Source organism: Notolepis coatsorum (assembly GCF_963971535.1).
Source record: "Notolepis coatsorum genome assembly, chromosome: 18".
Classification (NCBI taxonomy): domain Eukaryota; kingdom Metazoa; phylum Chordata; class Actinopteri; order Aulopiformes; family Paralepididae; genus Notolepis; species Notolepis coatsorum.
The window spans coordinates 49,410,012-49,431,489 of NC_140182.1; the positions used below are offsets into that span (position 1 = coordinate 49,410,012).

The following is a 21,478-nucleotide window of genomic DNA, read 5'->3' on the forward strand; positions in this document are numbered from 1 at the left end:
ACATGGGCTATGGCGTCCTCCGTGGACCTGTTGGGGCGGTATGCAAATTGCAGGGGGTCCATGTTGATGGGGAGGGAGGAGCAGATGTAGCCCTTTACTAGCTTCTCAAAGCACTTCATGGCTATGGAGGTGAGAGCTACAGGGCGGTAGTCGTTGAGGCAAGCAGGCTTGGATTTTTTGGGTACAGGGATAATAGTGGACTTCTTCAGGCAGGTGGGGATGACAGCCTGTTCTAAGGACAGGTTAAATATGTCAGTGAATACTGGGGCCAGTTGGTCGGCACAGACTTTTAGGACGCGGCCGGGGATGCCGTCCGGACCTGCTGCCTTCCTGATATTCACTTTTTTAAAGGTCCGCCTCACCTCATGCTCTGTTACCCTGAACACTGCGTCTCCATCAGCAGCCGACCCCCCCCCCCCCCCCCCCATTGCCGTGGCTTGTGGGCTGGTGTTGTTATTACCAGCATCAAACCTTGCATAGAAGGTATTGAGGTCATTTGCTAAGGAGATGTCACTGTTCAGTTTGAGGGAGGCGCCTTTGTAGTCTGTCATCGTTTTGAGCCCCTGCCACATAGCTCTAGAGTCAGCTTGTTCAAACTGGAGTTCAATTTTATCCCTGTAGCGCCGTTTGGCCTCTGTCACTGTCCTCCTTACGTTGTGTCGCGCCACCTTGTGGTCATTCATGTTGCCTGCCACTAGGCCGTCGTTGTATGCTTTGGTGCGCTCTCTCAGAGCTTCACGGACGAATTTGTCTACCCAGGGTTTTTGATTTGGGTAAACTCTCATTTTGGTGGTGGGGATTGTTTCTTCCACCAAAGTACAAACATAGTCCAGCACTGCCTCCGTGTAGACATTAATGTTATCTGTGTCGCGGAATAGAGAATCTGTGTCGTCGTCAGACAGAGTTCTACTGTGTCCAGCTACCTCCTGACTGCCAGCAACCGTTCCCACGAAGCAGGGATAATCCACCCTGCTACAGATGGGTAAAGTTAGAGTGCAGAGTTCATCAGGGTTACAGTCCTGGGGAAAAAGGTGTTTTTGAATCTTGTGGTGCGAACCCGGAGACACCCGTACCATTTCCCACTTTGCAGGGGAACAAACAGTCCATTGCAGGGGTGGGTAGGGTCACAGATGATGTTGTGCCCTCTCCACATGCAGCACTTCAGGTAGATGTCCTTGATAGTGGGAAATTGTGTGCCGATGGTGAACTCTGCTGCCTTAACTACCCGCTGCAGGGCCTTCTGGTTGCCATACCACGCCGTTATGCAGGATGTTAAAATGCTTTCTGTAGTGCAGCGGCGAGGTGTTTTTTCGACAGGTTGGCTCTTGTTAGCCTCCTCTTTATCAGGGAGGAAGTGTTCAGGGTCCATATCAGGTTGTCAGCGATGTGGACACCCAGAAACCTCAAACTTGACACACGCTCGACCTCAGCGCCATTGATGTAGATGGGGTTATATATTTCTTATTTCCTGAAGTCCACTATCATTTCCTTGTTTTTTTTACATTGAGATCAAGGTTGTTGTTGGAGCACCATGATGCTATAGGTGTTGGATCTCATCCGTGTATGCCATCTCGTTGTTATCAGAGATCCGGCCTATAAGCTATATAAGGTATACCACTGTGGTGTCGTCCGCAAATTTAATGATGTTGTTGGATTCATGGACAGGCACACAGTCATGGGTGAATAGGGAGTAGTAGAGGACAGGACTCAACACACAGCCCTGAGGGGCACCTGTGCTCAGGTTCAGGGTGGAGGAGGTGTAATTTCCCAACCTGACAGTCTGAGGTCCAATCACAGAGTGTTGTGTTCAGGCCAAGATGGAGTAGTTTGGGGACCAGCTTTGAGGGGATGATGGTGTTAAATGCTGAACTCTAGTCAATGAACAGCATTCTGACATAGGTGAGTGAGGGCGGAATGAAGTGCAGTGGAGATGGCATCCTCTGTCTACCTATTGGAGCGATAGGCAAACTGATGTTGATCAAGTGAGGGGGGGATGGTAGCCTTGATGTGGTTCAGTACAATTCTCTCAAAGCACTTCATTATAACGGGAGTGAGAGCAATGGGGCGGTAGTCATTCAGGCAAGTTACTGATGACTTTTTAGGAACAGGGATAATGGTAGTGGTTTTTAGGCATGTGGGTACTGTCTCTGAGGCCAGCGGCAGGTTGAAGATGTCAGTAAACACCTCAGTTAGCTGGTCCTGATGCCCTGATTACCCCTCCTCCAGGTATGCCATCCGGCAGCTTTGTGTATGCTCACTCTGCTTATTGTGTGCATTCCACGTGGGGAAATATATATATGGTATATACAGCATTATTGTACATGCTACCATACAGAGCTATGGGATATGTGGTCTGACACAATTCCAGCACCCTCCCAAACATGTATGTGAAGTTTGGTTGGTTTAGCAATAACTATCTAAATATTATGCCTCACTTCATGCCTCAAGGGTTTGGAGTATAAACATGTTGTTCAACACCCATAACATTTTAAATATTTCAAAAACTCTCAAATCACAAATCATGGCAGAAATGTAACTGAGCCTATGCAATACACTCACCTAAGATTGAAGGAGAAGGATTCTAAGGAAAGTGTTTTTTCGATTCTAGGTTTAGGAATTATTGACCAAAACAATAGAAATGCTTGCAGCGCCACCATCTGGTCGATCATTGTAATTCTTGCAGCCTGAGTAGTCTGGGGTGTTTTGAACTCACCCAGCAAGTTGTGTTGCTCTGGGACCATAGGCATCAATTGGGCATGGCAAGGGCTCCATTGTATATTTAAGGAATTTCCCTAAATAATTTAATCAATAAAAACAAGAAACTAATTAAAGCCAGTGCAAGACCAGAGTTGTATCCCTTTCCAGCAATTGTTTTAAAATTGATAATAATAATAATAATAATAATAATAATAATAATAATAATAATAATAATAATAATAATAATAATAATAATAATAATAATAATAATAATAATAATAATAATAATAATAATAATAATAATAATAATAATAATAATAATAATAATAATAATAATAATAATAAATAATAAATAATAATAATAATAATAATAATAATAATAATAATAATAATAATAATAATAATAATAATAATAATAATAATAATAATAATAATAATAATAATAATAATAATAATAATAATAATAATGGCTTTGATTTATATAGCGCCTTTCACATACCCAAGGTGCTTTACAATAAAAGGGGAGGGGGGGAGAGGATAATGGTGGCCTAAACTGAGAAACAAATTACAAAAACAGAACAGAACAACAACAGAACAAAACAAAATAGAACAAACAGAATGAATAGGATGCTAAGGAGCATCAGATACCACATGCCTGGGTGAAGGGGTGGGTTTTCAGCAGGTTTTTAAAGTGGGTAAGAGAGTTCGCATTTCAGATATTGTCCATGGGGAGGGAGTTCCAAAGGGTGGGGGCAGCGACACTAAAAGCCCTGTCCCCAATGGTCCGCAACCTGGCTTCTAACCATCATGCAACGCGCTTGGCAAGGCGGTAGTCAAAACGTAAGGTTATGAATATAACCGTAGTTCTATGAATACTAGTGACGCTCAGCGTCATCTGCACTAACCTCACTTTGTGCATTGCACTGAATAAAAATTCACAATGTACCTTTACATACCAACATTCGTCTGGCCACACCCCTATCCGCTACCTTCATAAGCAGGTTGTGACACACACAACCCTTCATCACAAAAAAAAATGGCAAAAGTACACTCTTACTACAGAGGAACGCCGTTTTTCATAACGAGAGAGACATAAGTCCTTGATTACGTATTGGCCACAGGCCTTGCTAAGCACACATGATAAGTGACCAAACAACCTTTTCTTTAGGAAAAGAATAGTTTCTCAAGCGGAAGCACAACCCCAGCAACTTAAGCTGAGGGTTACATCGTATCCCCACAAACACAGTGACACAATATATTGTAAACAAACATGTCTGAGAGGAGGGGGGGAAGCCCCAGGGAAACCGGGGGGGTCACCCCTCCTACCTTACCCTTGATACGACCAGGTTGAACAGGTACCCCTGTTAATATGTGAACATGCTGTTCATTGTCATCACAGGCTGAGAAAAAGATTCATTCCTCAATCACATCTCACTAAGTATAGCTTCACAGGTTAATTAACCCTCTTAGTTGTGAGTTCACCCACGTTACAAATGTTACATGAACACACATGTTCTCATCACAACTAACCAGTTCATTTTTACACATGTAAAAAACAACGCCGATTTTCTATGGAGAGAGAAGCTATACCAGTGACAAGACAATTCACACACAACACGCGTCGTATCCTCAATGTATTGCAGCAACACACGTTTTGGAAACATCGTTATTACAAAATATTTAGAAGGGAAGAAAAGAAGAAGTGTTTAAAGTCCGGTCAGGACTCCTACCTTCACCCTGAGCGCAGGCCGAGAGGACTGCAACACTGGTCAACGGGACACCGAGTCGAACCCGGCATCTCCTGCGCTGGTGACGAGGGTAATATCCGCTACGCCACCCAGCCGCCGTTCTCCATGTTGACGAAGTTCTCGCTGGCATGGCACCCGGGTGTAGGGTCGACTAACATCCTCTGTCAAAGATGACGTCGTAGTCAGAGTGTTTAAGGCATGTTATAGTCACAGTAACGTTCAACAGTGTAGGATTAAGCTAACAGCTGCCCGACTGATTGCAACAAGCTAACGTTTCCTAGCCTAGTGAACACAACGAGCTAGCGCCACAGCTAACAGCTGACTGGCTAACAACAGTAGGCCACAAACTAGCATGCCAGCTAAGCAGCTATCACCTGAACTGTACACAACGACATAATAAGCCACACTTCAGACAGGCCGCCGCCTGAGTCCCTCCCCATCCTAAGAGGGAAGAGAAAAATAAATGTCAACACAGTTTTCAACAGTGATTTACCAGACATGCAGCGAAGTCGGCACAATTCCCGTATGGGCTGCAGCCGACATGAGCATGGAACTTCCGATAACGAAGATCCATGCCCACTTTTCCTCGTGCTTTAGGGTGTACTTCCACATTCATGTGAAAGATGGGGCCTGCACGGGACAGAGAAGCATCCACTTGTCCAGAGAATCCCGGGTTCAACCAGGTCTCGGTCGCGGCCCACTAGGTTGACCATCATGGGCGTCAGACCAAGATCCCATGTCCGCCGCTTAAGAAGCCGAGCAGAGGACCCCAATCTGGGGCCGGCCTTCGTAAAATTGTCAGCTAACCCCCATAGCATTAACAGACAACTAGTGCTCGCAAGCAAAACAGTACTCACCCAGCTCGGAAGCAACCGGTTTCTCACAACAGCCGGTGCCTCCCACAGTCCAGCTGTATGACCGGAGGTTCAATACCTATCCAGCCGCAGCAAGGAGGACTGCAGGTGGGGAGTATATCAGCGGCGCGAGCCCCTAATACGAAAAAGCCGGTGGAGGTCAGAATGATCATCATCTTCCAGACACTCTAGTGACGAAGACAATATCGCCGTATTTTCTCGAAAATAGTGAGAGAGAAAATAAAGATATAATGTCAACGTATCTCCTTGTCTTCTGTTTTCCTCTCTTCAGCTAAACAACCTCGTCAAGTGATGTATATAACAGGCACTTCCTTGTGGTGAAAGTGAAGAAGGAGGCGAGTGTGTGGCCACACACCTGCTTATGAAGGTAGCAGATAGGGGTGTGGCCAGACGAATGTTGGTATGTAAAGGTACATTGTGAATTTTTATTCAGTGCAATGCACAAGGTGAGGTTAGTGCAGATGACGCTGAGCGGAAGCTAGTATGATATAGAACTGCGCAGGCCTACGTAGGCCTAGCAATCTCAAACAAGCCTAATTAACTAAGCATATTGCGCGGATGATATACTAGCACAAACACGCCCATATGTGTGCAATTTGCTCCTGATTTGCTCCAGCGGAGTTGGCTCGCGGAGCAGTTTGCACCTTGCAGCGCTGTTGGCAGATATTAGGAAGGGGGGGAAATAAACCCGAAATGAGGGAGAGGGAAGCTCTTAAATCCAATGCACACGGCGGGTGATTCTTGCCAGGCGACCGATAGAATGTTATTGCTTCCATTGTTATGAATCAGAGAACCCACACAGCATTTTCAAGCGACAATTGCGTAGCAAGTTCACAATGAGGAAATAACATGACTTCTACTGGTGTATCATTTATAATAAACATTTATTTATCAATACATTCATTGATCAATAACCTAAGTATTATTACCATGCTATTTATGTTAGTTATTAATTAACTAAATTAGTTCGTCATTATGTGCTGCTTAATTGAATATAGCCTACATAAACAAATTTGTCTATTTATCGATACTCCCATCAATCGACAATCATGACATTGCATTACTGCTAATCAGCACGCCTTTCAGATTAACTGGTGAAAAAATGTTTTGATTATAATAGACGGCTGTTAATGTATTGCAATGTGCAAGGGCTGACTGCCTGCAGACCGGCCATTGGAATGTTAATTTGGGATAAATAAATAATAATGGGTTAGATGCCAAACTTATTTTCGTTGTATTGTGCTGCATGATGACATGCATAATCAAATGTCCAATCTAATTGTTCTATTCATGCAAGTATTTGAAGCATTTCTTTGTTAGGTATATAACCTCTCAAGCACTCATTGCTTTTTTCATTGCCTGCAGACCGGCCATTGGAATGTTAATTTGGGATAAATAAATAATAATGGGTTAGATGCCAAACTTATTTTCGTTTTATTGTGCTTGTTCTGCATGATGACATACATAATCAAATGTCTAATCTAATTGTTCTATTCATGCAAGTATTTGAAGCATTTCTTTGTTAGGTATATAACCTCTCAAGCACTCATTGCTTTTTTTATGCACTCATTTGTCATGTTATTCAATAGGCAGTGTTCTGAAATAACTTAATTTATCAGTAGTGGTGAATTTCTCAGTTCTCTGCTTGATATAATGAATCAAAATGTCCAATCTAACGAATTTCATTTGCTCATAATAGCCTACTGCTGAATAACATGATTTTAATAAAACACAAACTGCCTATAAATGGTTATCGAGCTGCAAGCCCCTACGCAGCACGAAGCAGATCGAGTCAGTTTTATCACGTTGTATATTACAATAAAACAGGTTGAATTTATAAAAAAAATTATTGTAGCCCAGGCCTACAGATCTATTCATCTTACATAACAGTATTTAAATAATAAATAAGATTGCATGGGATCTCTGGGTGGCTGGCTCAATATCATCCTTGATTTCATGTTGATCAAGTGAGGGGGGGATGGTAGCCTTGATGTGGTTCAGTACAATTCTCTCAAAGCACTTCATTATAACGGGAGTGACAGCAATGGGGCGGTAGTCATTCAGGCAAGTTACTGATGACTTTTTAGGAACAGGGATAATGGTAGTGGTTTTTAGGCATGTGGGTACTGTCTCTGAGGCCAGCGGCAGGTTGAAGATGTCAGTAAACACCTCAGTTAGCTGGTCCTGATGCCCTGATTACCCCTCCAGGTATGCCATCCGGCAGCTTTGTATATGCTCACTCTGCTTATCGTGTGCATTCCACGTGGGGAAATGGAAAGTAGCGAGGGGATATGCACGCAACATGTAAACAATATATATATATATATGGTATATACAGCATTATTGTACATACCATACAGAGCTATGGGATATGTGGTCTGACACAATTCCAGCACCCTCCCAAACATGTATGTGAAGTTTGGTTGGTTTAGCAATAACTATCTAAATATTATGCCTCACTTCATGCCTCAAGGGTTTGGAGTATAAACATGTTGTTCAACACCCATAACAATGAGTAGATCAAGAATTGCTTGAACTGGCAACCTGTGTCTCCGGATGATTTGGGTCTCGCTTAAATCAAAAAGTGATATTCTCCTTAGAAATATTCTTTCACAAGCACGCCTGGCATTACGATGTCTTTGGCTGTCAACAATTACTGCTGCCATGATCACCCGAGACGCTGGCAATGACACGACACCCCTTTATAAATGTGCTTAGTTACCACCAAATCTCTCAAGACGTAAATAGCGTCGCTTTAACTGCGCAGTGCAATTAGCGCCAACCTTTGTGAATTGGGAGTGTTTTTGGATGAGGCTCATTTGCATAGAAAGGGGCACATGTTCCGCCCATAATACCTCATTTAAATCCCCGCAAATACCACAGACGCACCGAGACGCAATGCTGAGGGGCAACACAGTTACCACCTCATTTCACCCATTGCACTTCCTTTGTGAATAGCAAACTGTGTTTCAGAGCTATTTGTGCCGGCATAGCATCAGAAAAAGCCACGCAATCCCTTTGTGAATTCGCCCCTGGGTATTTCTGTGTTACATTGCCATAAAATTACATTCTGGTGGAATATGTCGGTGTAACAAGATAGAGATGCCAAGCTGAGGTGAGAGGGCAGCCGCTAGCAGGCAGGGCTTCTCTGTTTCTCAACAGGGGTTGGACGAGGCACAGCAGCAGTCCTCAGCTACAATAATTACAACACAAGCTTGTGGGGGTTCTTCGGATGTGCTGCTCAATGAGACACTTGCTAGAACTTAAATATAAAGTCTTGCCAGGGCATCCATCTCAAATGTCCAACAAAGCCATTAGGAAGGAGACAAATACCTCAATTAAATTGTAAAACAGGCTAGTTATGTTTCATGTTTAAATTACACTGGCTTTATACTTATCAGGGGACCCTGGTATGATTACACCAGGCACCAGGGTGAGGGCTAACACAATCTTAGATTATTCCTGGCAGGTTAATTCACCTGCCACCGACAAAATGAACGAGGGCAATTTTGCAAAATAATAAAGCAAAGGAAAGTCTTGCCCAGGAAGTGTTTTCATCCAGGAGACAATCGCTTTAGCCGAACTAATAAACCCAGGCTGCTCTGGGCTTCTCCAGCAGGCTCAAGGAACTAAATAGATCCGGGGATTTCAATGGGCCCTTAATAAAAGCCCATTACTTATAATTAATGAGCAGAGCCCAAACAGCATGTAGCCCATGGTGAGATCAATGAACAGGCTGGGAGAGGAGGGGGATGAATGGAGGCTAAAGACATGGACACTTTCTGGCCGGCGTGAAATAAGAGATTAATTAAACATAAACACCCCTATTAAAAGCTTCCAATACACGTTCAAATAGACTAATGGACATTTATAAATGTTACTTAGCCTTGAGCGAGAGAGTATGCCAACCTTACATTTCCTCTTTGAAAGACAGGGTCAGGATTGTGCCTCATTTAGAAGTCAACAAAGAGAATAGGTTGATGGATATCGGTTTAACATGTAACATGCATGGAATCATCCTTTTGCATTAAAGACCAGTATAAACAAATCATTCAATTGTCTGACCTATTTTCAAATTAAGAGCACAAACGTTTACACAGAGTACTTGACAGAAGGCTTTTCCATATAAAAAGTGAACTGAGCAGTCTGGCAGGTGTACAATATAAACTGCTTACCTCCGTCCACTGAAGCCCGCCGCACATTGGCACTGACCAGTAATGTGGTCACAAAGGCCGCCATTACGACATGAGCAGTCCTTGCTGCAGTTGATGCCGTACTTGCCAAACTGGCACGGCTGGGCACAGACAGAGCCCTGTGGAAAAGGAGAGGCAGAGAACCGTACAAGGTGCATTAGTCACAACTGAAGCAAGCAAGCAGAGAGCCCCTCCATCTGCAGACTGACAAGGTGTGTTGCTTCATGAAAGTAAAAAGGAAGTTAGAGTTATTCTCCATCTGATATTCCAACTCTTGCAAGTCCCTGACTCCCGCACTTAATAGCTAAAGGAAAATGAATACATCCAACACAAATGATGAAAACAACACATTATTGCATCTCAAGGAAATTCCCTTCTCAGACATTAAGAACTGTTTTTTCCCACTGATGCCATTACATTTCTGAAAAGTAATAATGCATTTTAACTTGTTTTAATTTATTATATGGTAATAACACTTAAAGGAACAGTTCACTTTGTTTAAGATGCCTATTTTATATTGTCACAAACTGAGACATATGAGGTGAACCTCAGCACATGTTACGCTCTGTTTATTCTATTCCCTTCCCTTTCCCATCTCCGTTCAGAACCTTACCGTCCAGCCAGCAGTACAGGAGCACTCTCCAGTGATGTGGTGGCAGGTTCCTCCATTCTGACAGGGGCAGCGCTGCTCACACTGTGGCCCGTGGCTACCGGAGGGACAGCGCTCGCCACAGCTGCTGGCACAGAAACCATGAATGACAAAACCACTCAAAGAGTCATTACAATTACAAGGGACATTTATGCACATGTATTGGGACTGCCCACCAGTTAAGGCATTCTGGAAAGATGTGACCCATCAATTATCAAAACTCGTATCTTGGAATATACCGGTACACCCCTCTGTATTACTATTGAATGATGTTTTTGAGTTTGCAGTAAATCCACAGCTAAAGAGATTGGTTTTATCGGGTATCACAGTAGCTAAAAAGCTGATCGCATCACGCTGGTTTCAACCGGAAAAAATGTGCCGGAAGGTTTGGTTTCTTACATATCTCGATGTGATTTATCAAGAAATATCTACAGCAAGAATTCTGGGTCTCAACGAATCCAAAATGTCAATGTGGTTAGAAGTGGTGGAGAGAATAAAAGCTAGCTTGGTCTGGTTAGGAGTGAGGGATAATGGAGGTACTATCCAAGGAGGGGTCCGGGAGGGGGGGGGGTTCGAGCTGGAGCATATGTGTGTAGGGTTTTAGATAATAGGTATTAGGGGTATATCCTGTATAAGACATTGGTATAATTGGTAATTTCGTTGGATATACACTGTATACGGTAAAATATTATTATATATTTTTTTTGTTTTCTGTTTCTGTACTTGCATGTCATTTTAACCACCTTAATTGTTAGTTTCATTATGCATTGTGTGTTGAGTACTGACTTAATTTTGTTTTGCAATAATAAAAAAAAAAAAAAAAAAAAAAAAAAAAGTCATTACAAGATTCAAGATTACTGACGTGCACACAGACACTTTGCACTCTCAGACAAACGCTGTGTGCTGTGACCAGAGCTAAGCAAAGTGTGCAATCATCTATTATGCTGGAGATCATACCCAAAGCTATCAAGAGTTGTGTTTCATTCACTTTCAGTTATACAATCAATTCAGTCATTTGTATTGATTTATTTATGTATTTATTCAAAATTCTAATAAAAAAAACGTTGCGGTATAAGAAGGCTGTCCTATCCTATCCATACGTACAAAGTATATCATGCCAGTTAGGGTACAGACCCTTACCTGCACCTTCTGTATACTGTTTACCTTTACTCATACAGTACATGTAGTATATATTCAGATTACATTTATTTTTTAATGCCTATATTTATTGTAACATATATTATAACCGATAGGGCTTACAGGCCCTCATCTGCACCTGTTTACACTGTTTATTTTTTCTCATATTTTTATATTCAGATTACATTTTATTGCCTATATTTATGTCTTTCTTCTATTACCCTGCCCATTCCTGTACATCCCCTCCCCCCTCCCCCATGCTGCTATGGGATCAATAAAGGAACATCTTATCTTGTCTGGTCTTATCTTGTCTTGTCTTGTCTTATCTTATCTTATCTTATCTTATCTTATCTTATCTTATCTTATCTTATCTTAACAAGTAATAGAGAATAAATGCTCCATCATTTGAACATGCGATTTCAGATTACATTTTGAATTGTGTGCGTGTGTGTGTGTGTGTGTGTGTGTGTGTGTGTGTGTGTGTGTGTGTGTGTGTGTGTGTGTGTGTGTGTGTGTGTGTGTGTGTGTGTGTGTGTGTGTGTGTGTGTGTGTGTGTGTGTGTGTGTGTGTGTGTGTGTGTGTGCGATAAGCCTTTCTCTGACACTTACAAAGCCCCCGTGTAGCCTGGCGCACAGATGCATTCCCCTGTCTCGTGGTGGCAGGTGGCGCCATTGAGACACTTGCAGGATAGCTGGCAGGCCTTGCCGTAGTAACCATGCTCGCAGGGCTCCTCGCAGCGCCAGCCCTGGTAGCCGCCAGTGCAGACGCAGGCGCCGGTGATAGGGTTACACTTGGCCCCATTCTGACACTGGCACCGGTTACTGCAGTGCGGCCCCCAATAGTCGCTTTCACAGCCTGCGGATACAAAGACGAGTGGAATCCCCTTAGAAAATAATATAACTGAACTGAAGCGTATTTCAGAGTAACCGCTGATCGATTCAGTGTCCTGAATTACCTCAGTATCCCTCTGATGTTACTTGGCACGAGCCTGGATTCATTTATTTATATATTTATTTAGCTTTTTCAGATGAGAAACAGCAATGCGAAGTACACAAGAGGTGCCACAAAATTATCTTGTTTTTTCCGATGACAAAAATAGTATTAGTACGTTTTGGTACATGTTCATTTTCCAGCAAGTTCACATGGACCTACAGTACGCTCAATACTGGAAACGCTGTAGTTCCTCTGTATTCTCTGAATGCTAAATGGACTGCACTTATCCAAAGTGCTTTACAAATTATGCCTCACGTTCACCCATTCATTCACACACCAATGGCAGAGGCGATCGTGCAAGGTGCCAACCTGCTCATCAGGAGCAGTTAGGGGTTGAACAAGGACACTTTGACATACTGCCGGGAGGAGCTGGAATTGAACTGGGAACCTAAGTCCCTTCAGTTACTTTTTCTTCTCCTCTCTTCTCTTCTCTTCCATTCCATTCCATTCCATTTCTTTCCTTTCCTTTCCTTTCCTTTCCTTTCCTTTCCTTTCCTTTCCTTTCCTTTCCTTTCCTTTTCCTTTCCTTTCCTTTCCTTTCCTTTCCTTTCCTTTCCTTTCCTTTCCTTTCCTTTCCTTTCCTTTCCTTTCCTTTCCTTTCCTTTCCTTTCCTTTCCTTTCCTTTCCTTTCCTTTCCTTTCCTTTCCTTTCCTTTCCTTTCCTTTCCTTTCCTTTCCTTTCCTTTCCTTTCCTCTCCTCCCATTCTCCTCCCTTCCCTTCCACCTGCTCATCAGGAGCAGTTAGGGGTTAAGTGTCTTGATCACGGACACTTTGACACACTGCCGGGTGGAGCCGGAATTGAACTGGGAACCATCTGATTACCAGACGACCAAAATCCAGTGTAGAGGTCTAAGAACCGGCCTACCATTGATTGATTGATTGATTGATTGATTGATTGATTGATTGATTGATTGATTGAACATTTTATTAACAGATTGCAGAATGGGTACAATACAGTACGGCTCAATACACACAATTGTTAAGGGGATGCAGACCAGAGAAAGACCTTCGTCTTGTTTACATCAGGGTCCCCCATTTTCAATTCATCATAACATATATGACATACATGACATACAGATAGACAGTACTGCTACATCTAGACATTTATGACATACCAGATCTACAAATATACAGTACTGTTTATGAGTACAAAAGGAGTCTAAAAAGAGAGTATATACATTTGAGGGGGAGTATATACACCACCGCAGAGTAGGGCAGCATGTGTTAGTATATACACCCTCCCCAGACTGACAGTAGGGCAGCATGTGATAGTCTACACCCTCCCCAGACCGACAGTAGGGCAGCATGTGATAGTCTACACCCTCCCCAGCCCTACAGTAGGGCAGCATCTGATAGTCTACACCCTCCCAGACCTACAGTAGGGCAGCATGTGATAGTCTACACCCTCCCCAGACCGACAGTAGGGCAGCATGTGATAGTCTAGGGGTCGGCAATTAGGTTTGCTCACGGGCCAAATTTTCCCCAAGCCATTGAATGGCGGGCCAGGACGAAAAACAATGGCTAATTTAATATAATCATAGTGAAAAAATTTTAACTCTGTCAAAATAAACGAGCTGCATAGGCATAATAAACTGTTTGCACTGTCTTTTTTCTATTATAAAGTGCCTCTCGGGTGCATAACACATGAACAGATCAGTCATTTAATTTTAATGCAGGTGCTCGCATTATAAATCGAATGTATTATTATTATTATAACACATGAACAGATCAGTAGGGTGGGCATTTGATTTGCAGCACCGCGGCGGGTGTATTATAAATCGAATGTATTATTATTATTAAAACACAACTCACCATAATGCAGCCCTGCCCTGAGCTTATTATTGTTTCTGTTTCGGTCCTCCAAAATCCCTGCTAATGTTTGAAACATGTCAAATGTCCACTCGCGTTGAATGCAACTACTTTATCTTCTGCCAACTTGAACACAGTTGCTTCATTGCCTCGTGTTGCCATGTCAACACGCGAGAGTCACCTGTTGCGATAAACCCGTATTTTAAGTATGACTCCTGTTTATTAAAAGAAGCTTTATGTGTCTTGGAGGTCGTAGGCTCCTCTTCTGGCTCCTCAGTTGGTATTTCCCCGTTGCAAAGAAATTTTTTTTAACACATTTTTGCAAATGTTAGTCGCTCGCATGATCGCATCCCAAACGCGGAAGTGAAAGTGAAAATCCATTGGTTCTCCCAGTCCACGTGACCATTTCTAGCATTTCAATTGGCTATAGTGACAGACATAGATATGATGAATAGATAGATACAGCTTCACAAAGACACTCTGGCGTCACAAGTGAATATTTCCTGCGCGTAAAATAAACATCATATTCTCAAAATAAACTGACAGGCCAGAAATGATTGCTGGCGGGCCCATTTCGGCCCGCGGGCCGCCTATTGCCGACCCCTACACCCTCCCCAGACCGAAAGTAGGGCAGCATGTAGTCTATACCCTCCCCAGACCGACAGTAATGACCAGGAGGGAAATTACATAACAACTAAATTGGGGGATGGGAGAAAATAAATAAAAAATCTAACGCAATTAAGTATTGATTACGCCGTAACGAATCATTAAAAAAATATACCGTTAACTGGAGTATGTTGTTTCTTTACATATATGTTGGATTAGAGAATTGGTTTGTCATGACAATCCAATAAAAAATCACGATTTACCCGGTGTCGTGCTGTTGGGGTCACATACAAACCGTAACATGTAGTGTGGTAGTGAAAGGGTTAACCTTCAGTACTATGGTATTGAAAGGGTTAACCTTATGTAGTGTGGTAGTGAAAGGGTTAACCTTCAGTACTGTGGTGTAGGAGCCATTTCATTTGATTTAATAGTTTTTGACTAAATAGCGCCGCCACTGGTCGCCTCGAAAAATGGCACCATGGTCCTCTTAATTATGGCCCAGCTGTGTGTAAGCGCACACGCCAGACGAGAAACAGATTTTCAACCGCTCGCTTGCTACACACACACACAGCGCAGATTGAATGAATGAAAGACTGAAAGAAAGACTTTGTTTAGAATCATTTTGAGTTTATTTGAAACCCTTTTGCTGCGCCTGTTTGTTTTGAAACCCTTTTAGTACAAGTCTGGAGCCTGTTTTGTTTCATTGTTTTCCCCGTTATTATTTGGAACTTTTACACAACTCCTTGTATAAGGGCGTTTTCACACCTGGCTCGTTTGGAGCTGTTGATCCGAAACCTGGAGCGTTTACCCGCTATTTCGGTTCAGTTGGGCATATATGAACACAGCAATCACATTCTGTTGCGGAACAAAACAAGCGGGCCGAGACCACCTAGAGAGGGTGGTCTCGGCGCACTTCCAAACGAACCCGACGCGACTCGTATGCTGTGAGAATGCAATCGATTTAGCAAACCGACATAATAATAATAATAGTGAGCCGTGGGTCAACGTGGAGCAGCGATGACTCGGTACACTGCCTCGTTGATATTTGGGCAGACGATCACATTCGTCAGATGCTGGAGAACACGCAAGTGTACAGAAAGTTTAGTGACTGTAGTGACGCTACAACAGCAGCACCGTGCAAAGAATGCGCATTTAAAATGGTATCAAAAGGATCTAGTGGATGTGTCACGCTATTGAAAACAATGGACTGTGCATATGATTGGATAAATGAACGCGAAAGACGCGCATTTCAAAATGGAATTGGAGGATCAAAGTATCTAATGGATGTGTGATGCTATTAAAGATAATGCAATGTGCGATATCATGTGGATAAATGGACGCCAAAGACGCGCATTTCAAAATGGAATTGGAGGATCAAAGTATCTAATGGATGTGTGATTCTGTTAAAGATAATGCAATGTGCGATATCATGTGGATAAATGAACGCCAAAGACGCGCATTTAAAGTGGATTTGAAGGAATATATGTCGTCATCAAATAAACCTGTGCACCGTTATAAATAGATAAATAATTGCAGCCATAACGATGTCTGGACAGGATAAAGAGGAATTGGGCCATTCTGAAGCTGTGATTGTGACTGAAGTTACCGCCGTTCACACTTCTGATAAAAATGTTAACTTGCCTGTGGTTGAGGGAAAGAGACAAGTGAAACCCACGCAACAGGCACTTGAGGCTAATTATGAAAAGCAATGTAATAGAAGAAAAGCTAAACTTGGACAACTCACAAGCAAAAGAAATGTGTTACAAGCACTTATGGTCAAGAATACAATTTTAATTCTAAAACAAATGACTTCAAATCACTTCACAAATCAGTACAGCAGCTGTTATCAGAAGAGGAAGCGTCAGAAGAACAAGATCAGTGGTACATGCCGAAGTTCAAAATCATATGTGAATTTCATGATAAGGTTATAGAATGGATAAATAATGCCCCTGCAGCTATGGCACAAAAGCCACCAGAAGTGACACCAGCAGTGACACCAGCACATAGTGTGAAATCATTTGGCAATAATTCAATTGGCATGAAATCCACTTCAAGCACCGCAGCATTAAGACAGGTAGAGGCCGAAAGAGCCAATCTAGCCACACGTTCTGCTTATCTCAAGCAAAGACAAGCATTTGAATTTCAGGAGGCACAGCTCAAAGCAAGAAAGGAAGCATTTGAATTGGAAGTGGAAATTGCAGCTGCTGATGCCAGGTTAAAAGTTCTGGATGTTACTAAACATGTAGACATGATGATGATGATGATGATGATGATGATGATGATGATGATGATGATGATGATGATGAACATTATTAATTTGAAGGTGCAGCTTCCCATCCACCACTGAGACGAAGGTCTCAACATGCCCCTAGTGGCCAATTACGGCAGCCACAGAAACAAATGGCTCAGCAGCCTACAAGGTCACGAATGCCTGTTGCTCACCAACAACCCCAACAGCCTAACCCAAACTTTGGCTTGCAAGATGGTGCTCAGGTTAATGTTCAACCAGGCGGAGCCATGATGGACATTTTGAGAAAACAAAATGAAATCACAGAAATGTTAATTCAAGAACAGAGGTTCTCACTCTTGCCTTCTAGAGAGATTCCTGTTTTTAAAGGTGATCCATTAAGTTATGTCTCTTTCATTAGTACATTTGAACATTGTATAGAAAGCAAGACAAGTAACAACAGAGATCGACTGCTCTTTCTTGAACAGTTTACAGATGGAGAACCAAAGGCAATTGTGAGAAGCTGCCTTCACATGGATTCCCAAAAAGGCTATGTGAAAGCAAAACGGCTGCTACGCAAACATTTTGGAAATGAGGTTCTCATTGCTGCTGCCTATCAGGAACAAATTCTGAATTGGGATGCAATCCGATCAGAAGATGGTAAAGCCTTACACAAATACTCACTCTTTTTGAGAACATGCTGCAATGCTATGAGCAATAATGAAATTCTGCAAGACATGAACAATCCTACACACTTGAAATCTGTCTTGTCAAAACTGCCATTCAAGCACAGAGAAAGGTGGAGGACAGTAGCATATGGTTACTATGAGCGTACACACAGAAGAGCTAAGTTCCCACAACTTGTAAATTTCATTGAAAGGCAAGCAAACATTGCCATTGATCCCCTCTTTGGAGAAATACAAGACACAAAACCGAAAGACAAGAGGACAATCCCTCCTCCGCGAAACAGTATTTTGAAATCTGTAGCAGTTTCATCATACACTAAAGGTAATTATAAGAGCAGTTTTGCGACAGTAACAGAATCCTCAGAACCAAAGTCACAGTCGAGCACAAGCAGCTCTGCAGCCGTGCAACAGAAAACATGTTTCTTTTGCAAAGAAAACCACAGCACAGATCTGTGCAAGACATTGGATAAGAAAATACACAAAGACAAAGTTGAGTTCTTTAAAGTAAACGGTTTATGTTTCGGTTGTGTGACTCAGGGTCACATGAGTAAGGACTGTAAAAAACGTGTGACTTGTAAAATATGCACAAAGAAGCATCCTACTGTGTTGCACATTGAATTTAAAAAAGATACAAGTCAAACTAGTCCAAGCACCGATAGCACGTCGGTGGGCAGTGCATTAGTCACCATGAAAAGGCCTATTCATACTGGGGCCGGTGACCAACAGAAACTGTCAATTGTTCCTGTGCAAGTCAAGTTGTCAAATTCTAACCAGGTACTTCAAACGTACGCTTTCCTTGATCCAGGAAGCACTGGAACCTTCTGTACTGAAGCTTTAAGGAAGCAACTGAATGCTAAGCCGACACCAACTCGAATCCTACTTCGTACTCTAGGACCAGAAAAGGTCATATGTATTAACCGAATCAATGGGCTGGAAGTGTCAAGTCTTGAAGGAGATGATTTCCTAAAACTGCCATCACTCTATACTCAAACAGAAATTCCTGTAACCAAGCAGCAAATTCCCACTCAGGATGATGTGCAAGAATGGAACTACCTAAAAGAGGTTAAGTTGCCATATATTGATGCAGATATTGGACTCCTGATTGGTAATGATGCAGCTAAGTTTATGGAACCGTGGGCAGTAATTAATAGCTGTAAAACAAGACTTGGATGGGTGGTTAGTGGGCTTCTACACAAACCCACAATAAGCCATAAGCAGCCAACCCATATTTTCGGCAATCGCATATCAATAATACATTTGAATGACCTCATGATCCAAAAAACGAAATTCAAGAAAGATCCGGAGTTTCACAAAGAGTACACTGACTTTCTTGAAAGTGTCATTCAAAAGGGACACGCTGAAGCTGTGCCACAAGAGCAGTTAAATCTAGAGGAAAGAAGGACTCACCATGGAGTACGCCACCCAAAGAAACGCAGACTGCGTGTAATCATGGCAAAGGCAAGAGACGCCCCCTTGAAACGGGTTACAATACCCAGAATGGAACTTACTGCTGCAGTACTAGCAGTGAAAGTGAACAGGAATGTGGATGAAGATACATTCAGAACCCAAGTGAACACCAAGATCAACCCTGCAGACCATGTGTCCCGAGGTCTTACAGCCGATGCATTTTTAAAATGTGAAAACTGGAAGAAGGGACTGGACTTCCTACAGGAAAAAGAAGAGACATGGCCTAACTTACCTGCTGATCTCACCCCCATACCAGCCGACGATCCGGAAGTCAAAAGAGAGAAGGTTACAGTCAATACCATTCAGATGATGGATCAAGATCCTACTAGCACTCTCATACACCACTACTCAAGTTTCTACAAATTGAAAAGAGCTGTAGCATGGATGCTGTATTTGAGAACTCACCTTTTGCAGTTGAGTAAAAAAAGGAAAGATCTGATGCAAATTCAAGAACCAGACGCAGACAAACAAAGACGGACAATTGAAGTGGAGATGAAAAAATGTAAAAACACTGTAAAGGCACACAACCTCTCTCTGTATGAACTGGACATTTCAGAGATAGCCGTTGTAAAATTCTGTTTCAACCAAGGATTTCAAGAGGAAATCAAAACATTGCAGAAAGGAAGTTTGAACATGCAGAAACACAGTTCAACCTACAAGCTTGATCCCAAACTTGAAAACGAAGCCATAAGAGTGGGTGGGAGATTAAACAGAGCAGCCATGCCAGAAGATGCAAAGCACCCTGCTATCCTCCCAAAAGACCATGTGTATGCAAAGCGCCATTGGAGACAAGTACAGTACCTGTCAGACCTATTTTGGACTAGATGGATAAAAGAATACCTACCTCTTATGAATGTACGTCAAAAATGGAACCGCATCCGCAGGAACTTTGAAAAGGAAGACATTGTGATCATAGCTGACACGAATGCACCAAGAGGATCCTGGATGTTGGCTAGAGTCCTGGAAACAATGCCAGACTCAAGAGGACTTGTGAGAAGTGTGCGTCTTCAGACAAAAACCAGTGTACTTGAAAGGCCCATCAGCAAGATTTGCCTGCTGGTGCCAAACTCAAATTAGGTACTGAAGATTCAAACAGGCCTATACACCATGCCTGTTTCCCACCTCACAAGTATTTATTTTGTTTTGAACATTTTGTATGGCTCCAGCAGTTTTTTGATTTTGTATTGTTATTAGAGCCTGCCCATAACAATAGGGGCCGGTTATGTAGGAGCCATTTCATTTGATTTAATAGTTTTTGACTAAATAGCGCCGCCACTGGTCGCCTCGAAAAATGGCACCATGGTCCTCTTAATTATGGCCCAGCTGTGTGTAAGCGCACACACCAGACGAGAAACAGATTTTCAACCGCTCGCTTGCTACACACACACACACACACAGCGCAGATTGAATGAATGAAAGACTGAAAGAAAGACTTTGTTTAGAATCATTTTGAGTTTATTTGAAACCCTTTTGCTGCTCCTGTTTGTTTTGAAACCCTTTTAGTACAAGTCTGGAGCCTGTTTTGTTTCATTGTTTTCCCCGTTATTATTTGGAACTTTTACACAACTCCTTCCATAAAACTCAACCGGTTCGAACCCATCAGATACAACTATCAACAAACATCAAACAGTGAGTAACAAAACAGCCCAAGTCAATGTGGTGTGAGCACGTTGAAGACGTATCCTGGCTTAGATAGGCAAATTGAGCCTACATGTGGTATTGAAAGGGTTAACCTTATGTAGTGTGGTAGTGAAAGGGTTAACCGTATGTAGTGTGGTAGTGAAATTAACCTTCGGTAGTGTGGTAGTGAAAGGGTTAAAGCTGCACTACATAGCTGAGGAAAACACTGTCCTCTGAGGAAGATTACACAAGATGTACATTATTACTGTAGAAGAAAGTTCCCACTGCGTTGTTTCCACGTGATGGGTCAACAATTTAGTTTGGTTCATACACTCTTTGATTTCTTTTATTTAATTGTATGATGTAATAAGCTAAGAAGGAATAATTGTAAATTGTTCAGAGTCATTTCTCCTCACAAAATGTACACAATACAGCTTTAACCACCTGACAGAGGGATAATGGTAATAAGAAGAGAGAATAATTGACCTACAGTATCTCAAACCCCGCCCTTCTTTTCTAGATCCTCAAATCACAACTGTTGCTCTCAAGCAAAAGTTGTGATTGGGGGATGAAGAGAAGAAGCCGGGGGGGTTGAGATAGGCCAATCAGAATGATCCTCAAGTGATTGTTCTGAGTCCTTTCCAATCACAGTGCACATATATAAAACAAACAACAGGAAATAACAGAATAACAGGAAAACAAATATGAAAACAGACCGGTAGCTGAGCACAGTATCAGCACAGTATCAGATTTCAGATGCTTCAAGTGACA

The 21,478-nt window shown here is 42.4% G+C and overlaps 1 protein-coding gene across 1 annotated transcript in view; it reads right to left on the reverse strand.

Moving 5' to 3' along the window:
- Positions 1–21,478, reverse strand: part of megf11 (multiple EGF-like-domains 11) — a gene marked incomplete at its 5' end in the record, with an annotated part of 215,223 nt that overhangs the window by 102,110 nt on the left and 91,635 nt on the right. Inside the window, 3 exons of the mRNA XM_084334568.1 lie at positions 9,496–9,632; positions 10,127–10,247; positions 11,908–12,154. Coding sequence (XP_084190694.1) covers positions 9,496–9,632; positions 10,127–10,247; positions 11,908–12,154 — 505 coding nt within the window. The remainder of the gene's footprint in view (positions 1–9,495; positions 9,633–10,126; positions 10,248–11,907; positions 12,155–21,478) is intronic.